The sequence below is a fragment of the Euprymna scolopes genome, chromosome 18, assembly GCF_053919585.1.
Source record: "Euprymna scolopes isolate OS-2025 chromosome 18, ASM5391958v1, whole genome shotgun sequence".
In the NCBI taxonomy this organism is placed as follows: domain Eukaryota; kingdom Metazoa; phylum Mollusca; class Cephalopoda; order Sepiida; family Sepiolidae; genus Euprymna; species Euprymna scolopes.
In genome coordinates, this window is record NC_136499.1 from 43,887,681 (window position 1) to 43,903,899 (window position 16,219).

The window sequence follows — 16,219 nt, forward strand, 5'->3', positions numbered from 1 at the left end:
CTAAGTTCAGCAGCAAGCTCTGAAGAACTTCCCTTTCTATCTAGAAGGGATGCTTATTTCAAAGATCTGTCTTTTTTGGTGGTTGTAGACTTTTTATGGTCTTGTCCTTTTCTGTTTTTGAAAAACTTTGTTTCCTTGTACCTTTTAATTGTTGTTTGAACTCCATTAAATAAATCTCTGAAAGCTGCTTTTTCGGAGACATTTTCAATTAAATATACTATTATATCACTGGCAGGAATCAAATATCAGAAAAATAACAAACAACTCTCAGTATGACAATGAATCATTTTGAATATTGTATGAAACTCAGTTAAAACTCTTGAAAGAGATTTTAAAGCAAATAAATACTACAATCCACTGTAAAAATATTTTACATTTGGTCTCAACTGTTCACTGTACAATTCTTAACCTTTAAATGCATAGGTATTATAGAAGTTTTTTATAGGTGCTCCATAATTTTGACCATGGCTGTATGTTCTTGTTGAGTTGTCTGCTTAAATAATTAATCCCTACCAAAGTTCCACCATTATTGATTATCAGTGCTTTTTTTCAAAGTCTACCTGACACTCATTAACCATTATCCTTGAGTGGCCCTTGCACCTTGATAAGTGGTAATCTCCTAGTAAAAAAAAACAAACTAGTAATGGGATGACTACAATATTTTCCCTGGTTCTTATAAAATTGCCAATTCTATATTAAATACTCAATTCCAATTCTTTTAAATTTCTAAATATTTACTTATAGAGTTGGTTATAGAGTTGATTTTTGGATTATTGTAAAATACTGAGTAATGTATAAATATATTTTCTCAAAAGTAAAAAATATGTACATTACACAAATAGATTTTTTAAAACTATTTTTCTTCAATGTTTTCCTTGATTAAAAGTAGTGATATGGTTAAATTTTCACCTATATTTTTCATCAGCCATTTTTCCTATTTATTCATTCATGCTTTTTACGCGTGCCATTTTTAATTGTGCCAGTTCTTTTGGTTTCATCTTTACCTTAAGTTGTTATTATGATCTGTGGGTCTTAGTGTCACTAGTAGTTAAAATCAATAAATATTTATTATTTTATCATAAGTATTAGTTGAAAAAAACTTTTTTAAAGAATTGTTTTTGTAATTGGAAATTAAGTACAAATTTTTCTGATTTTGATTCTGATACTCTAAAAAGTTTTGATTTTCCCCAATTCCGATTAACCATCCCATTACTAGTAAAAACTAACAATGAATCAATTTCATCATATTCATAACATAAAAGCTCAGGAATACTGAGGATTGAGTGTCACATACACTGTTTTCATGCGTCTGGTAGCCTTGCTTTATAATACATATGAACCAAAGAAAGCAGCATTCATCTATATTACATCTTTTATAAATACAACAGCAATGACACAGAAATTGATATATAATAATAAATGTTAATAAAAGCAATTAAAAAATAGAGTCATACTCACTGCCTAGGTGAGTGCTAGCGAACAGGATGCATGCAAGGAGGAGGGAAGGAGAAAAGTAAGGCTATCACACACACGCACACACACACACTATGGTAACTAAAAAGGGGCAAAATTATACACAATTAAAAACATTGAATGAACTTACTAAATGCTTAATATTTAAGTCTTAATGTAACAGAAAGAATGATTAAAAAAAAGAAAGAATAAAATTGTAACCAACTTATGGAGACAGGGATGAGTGGCTAACAAAGGTGAGTTAGGAGGAGCCAAGCAGAAAGGGCTGAGACAGAATAGCCTAGTCTACAATGCAAATATACACATAAACACACTTTTCTTCTTGCTCTGCATTTTGTATTTGATTTTTTCTTTTTTCTTTTGTATTTTTTTGGAGGGGAGGGGGGGGGTAATTTTTTTGTGTTGTGCGATTTTTTAAATCCCACTTCTAAAAAAATTGTTGTATCTTACGACATAAATATAGATAAAATATATTGTTTTATTTAAAAAAGATTGTATCTTAGTTCGTTTGTATCTCAAGGTATTACCATAATAAAAAAAAAAAACTCACCTCAGCTACAAATCCTCGAATTGAATCAACAGTGTCTCGAAATGACGCATCATTAAAAACTTCCTCTCTTGACAACTTGAAAATTTCTTTAGCAAATTTTTCTTCCTCTTTTTTTATTGCTCCTTCTGCAAAACAAAAAAAACAAAATTAATGAATTGATTGATTTCCACCCAGTGTTGATTTACAAATTTTACACACGAACAAAAAGTAATGCAGAGTTCTATATTGATCACAACAATACATTAGAATATTGTTATATTCAGTCTACATTGATCATCTCAGCAATTTTATCCGGTATCTAGACTGTATATGTTGAACAGGGTTGTGGAATTGGATAAAATCAACGGTTTTCAAAGTCACTCATAAGAATGCTAGGAGCTAGTGTAATCAGAATGTTTTTTTAGGTTTCCTTGCACGAGTATCTTTTTAAGTTATTTTATTTACCTACTTTCTTAAAAGTAAGCAACAAGGTCAAGTGTGGGTTTGCATAAAAGTGTTTCTGTGGAACAAACTGAATTCAAACTTGGCATACTTAGTTTCTCAGTCCATGTCGTTAACCACTTAGCCACCATAATTCCCCAAGTATCTCTCTAGGTTATGGCTTAAAATATCTGCCACTAAATTGACTGATGCAAACAATGAAATTGTTTGAAAACTTCTGAACTGTCAGGCAACATTCAAAAAAGACTCTCTAATCCTATCGGTTCCACAGTTCACCATCTCCAGCCCCAATCCTGTTGCCGCAGTACTGTATCCTTACGCTCGTTTTACAAGTATTTCAATGGAAACTTGCTGTACCTATTTCCCCTCAACATAAATAACTTGGACCAACTGGACAAGCAGCAAAATTCCACCCCTTCAAAGTAGAGATCTATTAAATAGCGAAAGGTATTCTACTCTAATAGCTTCTTTTCTCAAACTGCTTGCCTATGGAATTTCTTCCCAATCCTCTGTGTGTACCAACAAGCAAAAATTTTAAATGGGCGGAGTTGCACAACCCCCCCTCCCCATGTGTAATTTCTATACTGATAGGTTTTTTGAAATTTTTTCACTGGATTATTATTGATTTATTGATTGGACACTAACCAGATTATGAAAAAAATAAAATAAAAATAATTTCAACATTTGAAAGGGGTACTCACTTTTTAGTTACAACAAAGTATAAACAACCATGTTTTAGGTGGAAGGATAGATGGTACTTCACTTCCTTACCTGGTCTTTGTATGTATTTATAGAGGGCGCACATGCGTATATGATAATTTTAATTTTTTTTTTTTTTCAGCTTTATAGTGCTGTCTTCTACAGTAGAAAAAAATAAATCCTCGCTTTCTGTTAAGTTTAGAAATCTCTCTTGCCTAAGCTTTCAATTTTTCGAGTCAAATTTTAACTACACACGGCTCGCAGGGAAACAATGAGATAAAAGCAATATATACACATATTATTAAAATAAATTATTAAAAAATAAAATTAATTGAAAAGAGAAAAAATATAAACAACAGTACAATCTAAAAATAAGCTTAAACCAGGCTTAGGGTCAAACAAATCCAACTTGCCTCCTCCCTTGAGGCTTGCATTCACAAATATCCGTAGGCTTAGAACTAATTTAGCTCATGTTGAAGCATTTCTCCTAACAAATACCCCGGATATCTTAGCACTAAGTGAGACTAACCTACACTCCTTCATCTCCTCTAACTACTTTAACATGACTGGATATCTCCCACTCTGCCGTAAGGACTCTGACAGACACATGCACGGACTTGGAGTTTACATTCGAAATACCCTTCCCTTGACTAGAGAAACAAACCTAGAATCGGATGATCAAGCCTTTATGTGCTTTAGACTAAACATGCAACACAACATTAGCTACTTTTATTTTCTCTACCGCTCTCCCTCGACCCAGGACTGCACCATAATAAACAAAGTCTCTGACAGCATAGATACAGCACTCTCCCTTGACACTAGCGCACAAGTACATGTATTTGGTGACTTCAATGTCCACCACAAAAACTGGCTTAGATTCTCTACTTACACAGATGCAGCGGGCAGTACAACTCATAGCTTCACTATATCTCACTCCCTATCACAAATGGTTACATTTCTAACCCATTTCCCTGACCAACAAGAACAACACGCATCACTTCTAGATCTGTTTTTGACCACAGTTCCCGATGATTGTATAATGAATGCCCACAACCCACTTGGGAACGCTGATCATGCAGTGATAATGGTTGAAATCGCCCTAAACTCTAGAGCCAAAACTGAAGAACCAGTGCTCAAAACAATGAGATATTATAAAAAGGCTGACTGGTAAGCCATCAGAGATCTTATCAGAGATGCCCCATGGGGAAATATTTTTTCTCTTCCTGCTGAACAGTGCGCAAATGAGATCACTGAATGGTTCAAAACTGCAATTGAAGCACATGTTCCCATGCAGAAATTTTATAGCAAACCCCATTCTCCCCAATGGTTTACTACGACTAGTGCAACTGCCATTGCTCAAAGGTAGCATGCATACCACAGATTTAACTGACATAAGTCCAGTTCAAACAGACAGAAATATATAGAAGCTAGAAGTAATGTTAAGAAAGAAATAGCGGCAGCTAAGAGAGAATTTATGAAAACCACTAAAAAATGCATCGAAGCACAAAAACTAGGAACTCGTGACTTCTGGAAAATCTACAACAGTGTAGTAAATAATGGGCAATCAACAATTCCCCTACTAACCAAGAATCACGAGGTTGTTTGCTCAGCAACTGACAAGGTTAACATGCATGCCAGTCGGTTTGCCTCAAACTCCACACTGGACCTTTCCAACCACCCCCTACCTGACTTTCCTATGCGGACAGACGCCACACTAGATGATCTGAAAATCACCCCTGCTCAGGTGCATGCTATCATAAAAAAACCTTGACACTTCAAAAGTATGTGGACCCGATCTCATCCCAGCTGTGCTATTAAAAAAGTGCTCAGTCGAAGTAGCTCCAGTTCTCTCTAAACTCTACAACAAATGCCTTAATGAATCTTGCATAAAAGATCTTTCTACTCCAGAACTGCTAGACTTTGGAATTCCATTCCAGGTCCCTGCTTCCCCAACTGTACTGATGTACAGAAGTTCAAGTGTAACGTGAACCAAAATCTTGCTGCCCAAATCCCTACATAGTACCTCAGTAGTTGCTGCCCCTGATAGTATCCCCCTACACCAAAGTGGCAATGTGCCTTGTTTGGGGTGAAAATGTAATAAAAAAAAAACGTTCTGGTCAACCATTTTTTTTTTTCTAAATATGGAAGTGTTTTCGGGAGATATGAAATGGTTCCATGTTGATGAAGCAATGTATCGGGAGGCGTACGATATGAAAATTGACAACGGGATGGAAAATTATGAAACATTTCTCCAGCATGTTAGTGAAATTTATAATACTTAAAAAATCTTTTTAAAAAAAACCCTCACCTTTCATAAAAACAGATAAATTATTGTAAAGAAACACCTACAAACTCACCTTTTATAAAAACAAATAAATAATTTAAAAAATAAAAATAAAACACCGACAAACTCACTTTTCAATACCAAAAACTAAATGAGTTAAAAAAAATACTCAAAACTTTATTTTCATAGAAAACAATAAAAAAAAGTCATGTTCATTCTATCTTTTTTTTTTTTTTTTTGAGAAACAAATATATTTCTGACTTACAAATGCGGTAGGTTCATGTCATTTTTACTTTCTATGGTTTTATTGGTTACAAAGTGGGTGACCGATTTACCAAAATGTTGTAACTAAAAAGTGAGCACCTCTTTCAAATCTCAATTTTTTTTTTCATAATCTGGTTAATTAGTGTCCAATCACTAATAATCCAGTAAAAGATTTCCAACAACCTATCAGTATACAAATTACACAGGGGGGTGATGGTTGTACAACTCCGGCTATAAATGTAACATGGACAAACATCTTGTTGCACAACTTCCCCACTTAGAATATTCCTATGAATCTGGTCCATAATTCACAGTTGCCTATTACGTTTCAGTGGCAATGTTCCTTGTTTGGGTTGAGTACATATAAAAAAGAAAAGAAAAAACTTACCCAATTTTTTGATTTCCGCTTTTGATTTTTTCATCTTGAACATTTGTAGGGATTCTCCAATGAATAGAATATTCTTTGCAATTGGATAACCAATATAAGACGGCAGTAAATCTGCTCGGATTGTGCAAATCTTTTTACTATGCACATCGCTGCAAACAGATTTCTAGAAATAAGAGAGAGAAATAAGTTTGCAGACAGATTTTCAAGGAAAAACAAAAACATTCCTTAAAATGTAATTCAGAGTGCATTTGGTTATATTCAGCTAACGTACTTCTTAATTTCTGGCGTAGCAAGGCAAATCAGTTCCTTTGCTTTTTTCTCTCACGCCTATAAATTATTTATTATTTTGATTTAAATAATTTTATTTTCATAAACATATTAATTATATAAATTCAAATAAAAACTTAATTTTAAAATTTAAAAAAATAAATATTTTTATAATTTAATAAACATATTTTTCTTATAAAATTTCAAATAAAATAAAAACTTTTATTTTTTTTAACTTTGTTATTTAAAAGTGTTAATAAAGACTAATTGTGATTTTTTATCTTTATAATTTTGTTAATTTTTATTGTATACTTTTCAATAATGTCCTTTTCTTATATTTTATTTCAGTAAATCACTTCACAATAGAAATACTGAAGAACAATAAACGTGAAGGAGATGATTTGCCTGGTCATCGCTTTCAGTAACGCTATACCGGAAATTAGAAAGCATGCTAGCTGACTATAAAGCCGTGCATTTTTGGGAACTACTGAACGAAATGTTAGGTCGCCAGTAAAGTACCAATTGGATTTTCACTCCCTTTTAAAATATTGATGATTATTACTATTTTTGCAGTGTTTCTCTCTCTCTCTCTCTCTCTCTCTACACTTCATTTAATAACACTTTTCTCTTGTTCAGAGTTTAAATCATTTTTTGATATTTTTCAAAGTCACTCTCCAGTCCTTACAGTTCAACAAGTCAACTGTCTCCAACCTCCACTCTGTATAGTCTAGCCCAATCATTTGCTTCCAAATCTTCCTTTGCTGGCCATTCTTTCTGCAGTTCAAGACATCCAAACTTTTTGCAATGGTTTATCCAGGAGTATAAATGCGCTACATGATCATCTTAGTTTAACATATTTGTCCTATGATAACATATATACTAGGTAAATGGATTATATCTGCTTTGATTAATTAATTAATAATTAATCAAAGCAGATCTAATCACTAATAATTAAATCAACTAATTTTTAAAATTACTTTGATCTGGCTTAGACAACTGCTAATATGAAACATTTTTAAATCTATATATCTATAAAAGTGAACGTATCTGTGTGTCTGTGTGTGTGTGTACATTTCCCTACGCAATAACTCTCTCAATTTGAAGTCTACAGCCTCAAAATTTGATATACAGGGTACTGAGATTTGAGAAAATCTTTTTGATCGGTTTTTGGCCAGAAATTTGGCTGTTAAGGGGTCAAAGTTCAACGATTTGACCTTTGAAAACTCTACCAAACTCCTTTTTTCACCGATATTTTTGAAAGTCATCCTCTCCTTTCGATTGTCTAGCCTTAATTTAAATCTACATCACTTCCGGTTTGGTGGTGGTCGTAACAGCAAAGACGTCAGGTTTTTTTTTTTTTTTTTTTTTTTTTTACAAAGGCATCACCACATTATCAAGGCCCAGAGGCCACTCAAGGATAAGGGTTAAAGAGTGTACAGTAGAAATTGGTCAATATAGTAATCATTAGTAATGAAAATTTGGTAAATTTAATAACTTATATGGAACGGCTCATCAAGAACTTATTTACTTTAGACTTGAAAACAACCATATTGTAGTCAGCCGGAAAGCAGGAAAACGGAAGACAATTCCACAGGCGTGCAGTTCTAAGAAAGAAGCTTTGTTCATGGAATCTACGTTTAGGTTTAGGTACAGATAAAGAGTGGGGGAAATTATTGATAGTGTTTACAGCTAGACGAGTGTTTCTTGTGAAAGTTTGGCGAGGGGGGACCATAGATTGAAGCTCAGTTGAACACTTTCCATGAAAATAACGATACATCAGAGACAAACTCGCAACATCTCTTCTGTGAGATAGAGGTTGCAAGGAGGAGAAAAGGACATCTCCTACGAGGCTACGAAGTCTATTTTGAACTCTATCAAGGCAGGACAAGTCTTTTTTTCTTATTCTTTTCCTCCTTTGTGGTACAGGTTCAAGCCTGCCTTCCTATTACCACTTTATTTTCGTTTGTTCAACATACACATCCAAACACCTTGGCAACGCCGGGCTGAAATGCTAGTCTATATATCTATAAAAGTGAACGTGTCTGTGTGTCTGTGTGTGTGTGTGTACATTTCCCTACGCAATAACTCTTTCAATTTTTAGTCTACAGACTCGAAATTTGACATACAGGGTACTGAGATTTGGGAAAATCTTTGTGATTGGTTTTCGGCCAGAAATTTGGCTGCTGAGGAGTCAAAGTTCAACAATTTGACCTTTGAGAACTCTACCAAACTCCTCCAACAATTTTGAATCTAAACACTTGAAATTTTAGATATAGGTTCCTTGGACATGGATCTAACTTAATAACTTTATTTGAGCCCAACACAATGAATTTTAAGGGGTCATAATAGGAGTCAAAGTTAAAAAATTGACCGCTTTATTTTTTTTTTTTGCTCAACATACACCTCCAAATACCTGGGCAACGCCAGGCACCCATGCTAGTATATCTATAAAAGTGAACGTGTCTGTGTGTGTGTGTACATTTCCCTATGCAATAACTCTCTCAATTTTAAGTCTACAGACTCAAAATTTGATATACAGGGTACTGAGATTTGGGAAAATCTTTGTGATTGGTTTTCGGCCAGAAATTTGGCTGTTAAGGGATTAAAGTTCAATGATTTGACTTTTGAGAACTCTACCAAACTCCTCCAACAATTTGGGGTTTAAACACTTGAAATTTTAGATATAGGTTCCTTGGATATGGATCTAACTTAATAACTTGATTTGAGCCCAAAACAATAAATGTTAAGGGGTCATAATACGGGTCAAAGTTTTAAAAAAACGACCTACCAAACTACTCAGACAATTTCTGGTCTAAACATTTGAAATTTTACATAAAGGGTATTTAGAGATAGGGCAAACTTTTTAATTGGTTTGGGTTGAAAATTTGAGCTATCAATATACACATGTATGTATGTTTGCATGTCTGCCTAAAACTTTCAACAGAGGCGACGGATTTTCACAAGATCAGTATTGTTTGAAGCTCGACCCTTCAGACAAAAAATACCAAAAAATTGGCTAAAAACATTAATTTCTTCACCCTTAACTGAGCACTTTTCTACGGAGAGGGGGGTCGCTTTTTTCGCCGATATTTTCGAAAGTCATCCACTCCTTTCGATTGTCTAATTAAAACCGTTACTGTCGGTTTGACAGTGGTCGTAATAGCAAAAACGTCACATTTTTTCCCCGTTCTTTTCCTTCTTCATAGTACAGGTTCAAGCCTGCCTTCCTACTACCACTTTTTTTTTTTTTTTTGCTCAACATACACCTCCAAACACCCGGGCAACGCCGGGTTGAAATGCTAGTAATGTAAAAAAATAAAATAAAAAATAAAGATTTACAAGGGAGATAACTCATTTGAAATGAAAAGTATAATAGTTGTCTACCTTACAAACAAATAATAACTAAAATGACTTCCTTGCATTCAGAGAAATGCTAAGTAAGCAAAGCTAGAAAGACATCTGTTACACATTACTGAATAGGTATAGTTTAAGATGAGTATATTTGTTGGTGACACCACGGTCTAAGCCTTACTTTAAAACTTGCATCACGCATCCATTGTATTATTTTCATATTATTTCTTTCCATGCAACGCATGTCCTCAACTCTCACTGGACAGGCTTTACTTCCATGCATGTCCAATAGACTCTTCCCTTGGTGGACGATGATAATGTTCTTCTGGTTAATAATGGCAAAAGTTCCCTGATCTTAATCCTCTTCTAATTCTTGTAATGACACTTGTATCAGCTAGTTCTCCAATGATATCATGAATGCAACAAGAATTCTGAACAACTTTAATAGCCTCGTCATCCAAATATACCTTCTCTGCATCTTAGTTCTCATCTATGTATATCTCTCAACTAATGCTTGCAAATACCAGAAAAAAATGCATTGTACCTAACTTTCTTTCCAAATACTGGGCAGAAGAACTTTCCTCTTTCTGGAGGTTTTCAAACACTACAACCACTGATCATCACTTATTAAAAGTATTTAAGTGCTTGCTTACATAGGTTATCTTTTAAACCAATGCATTTCAGGTGAAAACATTATTACATACTTACATGTCCTGACGAAATTAGTATGAATTTTAAAACTTATGAAAAATGATCAAGTAGAAAATTAATTATAAATAAAATAGACTTTATTGAATTACTGAGTTTTATTATAAGTTTTAATGTGAAAGAGCCGTGCGACCAATTCAGTATGACAAACTGACTTATCTCCCTTGATTTAAATTAAGAGTTCGCCATTTTTAAACAAAATGTAATTGTGGATAAATTTTTTGTTAAAAATACATCTAGCACATCTTCTACTGGATTATTTTTTGGAATTTATACTAATTTTGCTATGACATATAAGGTATGTAATGTTTTCACCTCGAATGCATTGGTTTGACAGATCACTAAAGTAAACAAGCACCATTATTTATTTTATATTTTTATATTTTCCGTACAAATGTTATTTAATCCTCATATGAATATGATCTTTATAAACACAATGATTATAATAACAAAAAAAAGAAAAAAAAAATGCTTAAAACTATTTACATCATCTTGTAGACTGTCTTCATTATCAGGATTTTCAGCATCTTTTATAGATGTTTCTTGGATAAAGAATTCTTGGTATGGATCTATCAGTCTTCCATGAAGCATCCAACTGCATAATTGTTTGAAAAAGGATCCACGGCATACACTGAGCAACCTGATAGAATAGACAAGCATCATCATAAACAAAAGATACATTTCATAAACAAAAGATACATTTCATAAACAAAAGATGCATTTCATAAACAAAAGATGCATTTCATAAACAAAAGATACATTTCATAAACAAAAGATACATTTCATAAACAAAAGATGCATTTCATAAACAAAAGATACATTTCAAACTGGAAAGTTTAAAAGAAACAGAAAAACGTAAATCTTTATAAAAAATAAAAAGAAAAGAAAGAAAATGTCTCATTATGAAAATAGCTTGAAACCAGAAGGGAGAGGAGTTCTGATTGGCTATTTACTTTTTCAATTTCCCTAAATACTCCATATTAATTTTTTTGGTAGTTTCTTTTACTCACTAACTTTTGTGTTATTGGACATATACAAGCATTTATACCTACTCAACATAAATACCTCCGATAAACCCGACAAGCAGCTAAATCCCACCCCTATACAGTAGAGATCCCTAGGTGTAAAAAAAGCCTCCTACTGCAATAGTTTCTTCCCCAGAACTGCTAGACTTTGGAACTCCCTTCCAGGATTCTGCTTTCCCAACTGTACTGACATGCAGAAGTTCAAGCTCAATGTGAACAAACATCTTGCTGCTCATCTCCCTTTAAAATGTCCCTGCAACTTATGCCCCCAATAGTAGCCTTCTGCTTCAAAGTGGCACTGTTTGGGGTGAAAATTGAAAATATATATATATATATATATATATATATATATATATATAGCCTGCCCGACAATTGCCTACAGGAATAAAACATAGAAGAATAAATATATTTTCATAATATATATATATATATATATATATATATATATATATATATATATATATCTTCTATATAAATAAAATGAACTCATTTTTTCCCGTCTGATTTTGACATTAATAGGATTAAAAATCAAGATATTTCATGCAAATATAATATGCACATACGGCAGAACAATATCTGAGGTGTGTTATAGGCTTATTATTTCTCCAATTCCTCGATAATCTTAGATTTCTATACTTTTTCTGCTGAGAAGTCACGGCCAAAATCGGTTAAGATCAATGGAAGTGGTAAAATATGTTCTCTCTAATAAATTCCTCCTCCCCCTGCCACCACTTAACACCGTTTGGGGATCGTTCACAAGGAACAGTTGAGAAGAGAACACCGGTTTGGCTTCGTAGTTCTTTCATGTGAAGTTATTTAAAATCACTAAACTAAGCTGCAGTGCTCTGTGGCGTAGTGGTTAGCGTGCTGGACAATTCACATTGTATTTTCACGTTCGCGCCGACCTACCGTAGTCGTTTTTTTTTTTTTTCCTAAACAACTGGAATGGACTTTTCTTGGTGGCCGAACTGTTAACGTTGCAGATGTTTTTTTTTGTTTTTTTTTTCACACTTTATTTTCCTACTTTTACTCATGACTCCGGGTTTGATCCTTCCTACTTACCTACCATAACATTTTTTAAAACTCTCCCCCCCCCCGTCCCGGAAACAAACACTCGGGCAACGCCGGGTACCCCCGCTAGTATATATATATATATATATATATATATATATATATACACACACAATTTTAAAAGCACACTTCAAATATAATTGACTGAATATTGTTAAAAGTGTTCAAACTATGAGTTTGAAATTTATGCTACTAATTAAGTTGCGACAAATTTATATTATGTGCCAGAGACAAATATGCATTGTTTGTCTATTAAATATTAATAAACAAAAATGCAAGTCAATTGTGAGACTGTACCTCTACCTTACAACATGAGGATAAGCCAAAGTCTTGAAGTTATGCCATGGAAATTTTGATAACTCCAAAACTATCGTACCAATGATTACTGTTATCAAAGACAATCAGATCTATACATGAAATTTAGAAAAATTGGAAGTTGAAATTCCATCAAAATTTCAACCATGATGGAACTTTAAAAGGAAAGTCATAGAAGATACAGGACTTCATTCGCTACAATATGGACCAAAGTACTGAACAAAACCAAAATTATCACAAAAAATTTAATTTCTGCCTATCTCTAACCATATCGAATAATGTTTTGCATAAGTTACATCAAGATTAATATTTTGATCCCATTTGCATATGATTGGTCAAACAATGTGGCCGCTACGCTATACACAAAAGAACATGTCCAAAAACTTGCATAAAATTATAATCCCTGGGAGAGATAATTACAATATTTTGAAATTTCAGATGAATTAAAATAACGTTTTAATATAGCAAATAACATTTTGTTAAGAGATGAGGTGAAACAAATTAAATTTGACATCTCAATTCTGCTGGCCTACAAAAGAAGCAGTTTTTGGTTCAATTTTCAATGTGGGTGAGTCAAAAATATAATTGCGAATTACTTAGGACTGTCCTGGCTGACGGAACGAGAGCATGCTACCTCCATGAATTAAGTAAAAGGTTCCGTTCAAAATTCTGTGCAGATTCCTGAATTCAATAAGATACACTTGAAGAAGGCTGGAGGTTACATCAACCGAAACATTATCCAAATAACATTCAAAATAAGAACAGTAATCCGATGAATCCAAATAATACAAATAAGCAATCCTCATCTCAAAAATTCAGAAGCATAATCTATATACCTGTGACCGAAAGCAAATATTGTATCCCAAAAATCATATAAATTGATTAAGTACTTTTATTTTTATAAAGAAAAGTATTTTTAAGCAAATTTGAGTTTTTCCAATGCCCTCCTCTCCATATTAAGAATGGTTTTTGAAAAATTTCAATTCAGAGTTATTTCCCTTGTTTCTCCAGATTGCTTTCAAGACGGGGTTGTAAAGATCGTTGCTTGTAGTTTAATCATAGAATTTGATTCTCTTATTTGAAAATAAAACTATTTGATCAATTTACATTTGGCATATGATAATTTTCTTTTTCATCATGAATACGTACATCATAGATTTTTCTTTATTTTTGTTTTTTCATGTGAGTGGAATTTCTGGACAAGCATTGTTGGTGCACCTTTTTGTGACATCACATATAACATATTTTACCTTTAATGCAATTCAAGTCAGTTCTAAATTTAGAGATGCTGCATGGATATTTGTTTAGTAGAACAGATATCTTTTTGGCGCCAGATGCTTTCTTGTCAACCTATTAACTTTGAAGCTGTCTCTTTCAAACACTGATTATAACAGATAAATCAAACAGAATAATTTTGAAAACTGTTAGCACTCACAAAATAAAGTGTTCAACACAGCAGAAGGTTTTTCTTCTTTCCTGCTAAAATAAATTTGACTATTAGACATTACTTATGATTGGACTAAAAAAAAAAAAAAACAGGTAAAAATTAGTGCATTGATTTAGAATGAGCGCTTTATGCCAAACTGATGGTTGAATATGGTTAAATTTGTGCTCACTTTTGCCTTAAATGTAACAGAGCATGGACGCTTATAAACAAATGTTTATGAAAATGCGAAATGATGTCACTGTAAGAAAAAAAAACAGAAAGCATATTAGAGAAAACAATCACGCTAGAGATGTAGATGATGTTCGAGAGCACGTTTGAGAAGACGATCATGTGGATGATGTTACAGTTGCAGGAGGATGAAGAAATAAATGTTGTTACAAAGAAAAAAAAAAAGAGTTTGAGTTATTCTTTGTTTTGATCTCCTTTGTGACATAGACTGCATAAAACATGTTGGGCGCCTGTGTAGCGTTACATAAATACTAATCCCTATTAAATTCTAACTGCGCATTGAACAAATATCATAATACTTAGTTTGATGCACCTTATTATAACAAAAGTCCATACAAAATTTCAGCTAGATTGGCCCAGTACTTTTGAAGGAAAATGGCTTATAAATAATCCATATTAATCCCTAACTATGCATCAAATAGATGCCATAATACTTAGTTAACTGTACCTTATCATAACTAAGGTCTATACTTAGTTTCAGCCAGATTAGCTCAATAGTTTCAGAGAAAAAAGTGGAGCAGAGAGACTAAGAGTAATATAATAGAGGTGGCTGAGAGTCCAGTGTCCAGAGGAATTTTACCACTTTTAAGTCAGATCTTCACCATTAAATCAAACTGCTTTTTGAAAAGTGTTAGATGACTTCAAAAATTTGACGCATGAAAATAGTTATTAAATTAAAAAGTACATACTGTATTTCCTTTTGAATGACTTCTTAAACTAAACAAGCCTGATTATGTAAATTAACCTTCAAATTTTTGCATGGGAAAAATTAAAACTTTTAGACATTTTAAAATTAGTACCAGATCTATTATTTACATTCAGTATTGTACAATAACTGAAATATTTTTGTGTGTGTGTGTGTGTGTGTGTGTGTGTGTGTGTGTGTGTGTGTGTGTGCATGCATGTGTTTAAAAAACAAACTTACCGATCAAATGTCTGTCTTATAATTGGAAGGCCGGAAACTGATCTGCTATGGATAATCTCCAAAATATAACAACCATGAGCCTGAAAAATATTTTCCCAAAATCAATAAAAAAAAAAAAAAATTTAAAAAAAAAAAAAAAACTTGTTTAGAAAAACAACTATTTTTGCATATTTATTTTCCAAAACTTTAACCTTTTCATTTGGTAAGGTTGAAAATTTTTTTTATCTCAAATGTGATTGGCAGAATTCATAAAAGAACAATGTCTTCCACACACAACACATATGGTATAATCATGTTGATCATCAAAGTTAAATAAAATTAAGCCTGGTCAATACCAAATGGGGAAGCATTTCACTCCACACTGATGGAACCAGAGCATGCTATCCCTGTGATGTAAATAAAGAGTTCCGTTCAAAATTCTGTTCAAAATTCTAAGTTCAGTAGAAATGTTCCAGAGTTTGACAAGATACACCTAAAGAAGGTCCGAGGTTACATCGATCGAAACGTGAAAATGACACTTAAGATGAGAACAGTAGTCGGATGAATCCAAATAATATGGATTTTGATTAAATTTTTTCTTAATTATTTTTTTTTTTCTAATTTCGTAGCTTTTGTGAATTTCATTATGTCTGGAAAATGTCATGCCTTAAGTTTAATATTCTTATAAAAGTAATTAAAAAGAAAAAAATCTCCAACTAACCTTGTGACTTTCAATTTGTTGCAAGAAAGAAGTTAATGCAGGAAACAGCAACTCATACTGAAATGAAAAAGGGATAATCCATT

General features: G+C 32.9%; 1 protein-coding gene across 1 annotated transcript in view; it reads right to left on the reverse strand.

Annotated features, from left to right (window-relative positions):
• Nucleotides 1-16,219, reverse strand: part of LOC145297602 (gamma-tubulin complex component 4-like) — a 58,574-nt gene that overhangs the window by 21,440 nt on the left and 20,915 nt on the right. Inside the window, exons 4-8 of the mRNA XM_080143660.1 lie at nucleotides 16,137-16,193; nucleotides 15,437-15,516; nucleotides 10,912-11,065; nucleotides 6,100-6,262; nucleotides 2,024-2,148 (exon numbers count right to left, since the gene is read on the reverse strand). Coding sequence (XP_079999786.1) covers nucleotides 2,024-2,148; nucleotides 6,100-6,262; nucleotides 10,912-11,065; nucleotides 15,437-15,516; nucleotides 16,137-16,193 — 579 coding nt within the window. The remainder of the gene's footprint in view (nucleotides 1-2,023; nucleotides 2,149-6,099; nucleotides 6,263-10,911; nucleotides 11,066-15,436; nucleotides 15,517-16,136; nucleotides 16,194-16,219) is intronic.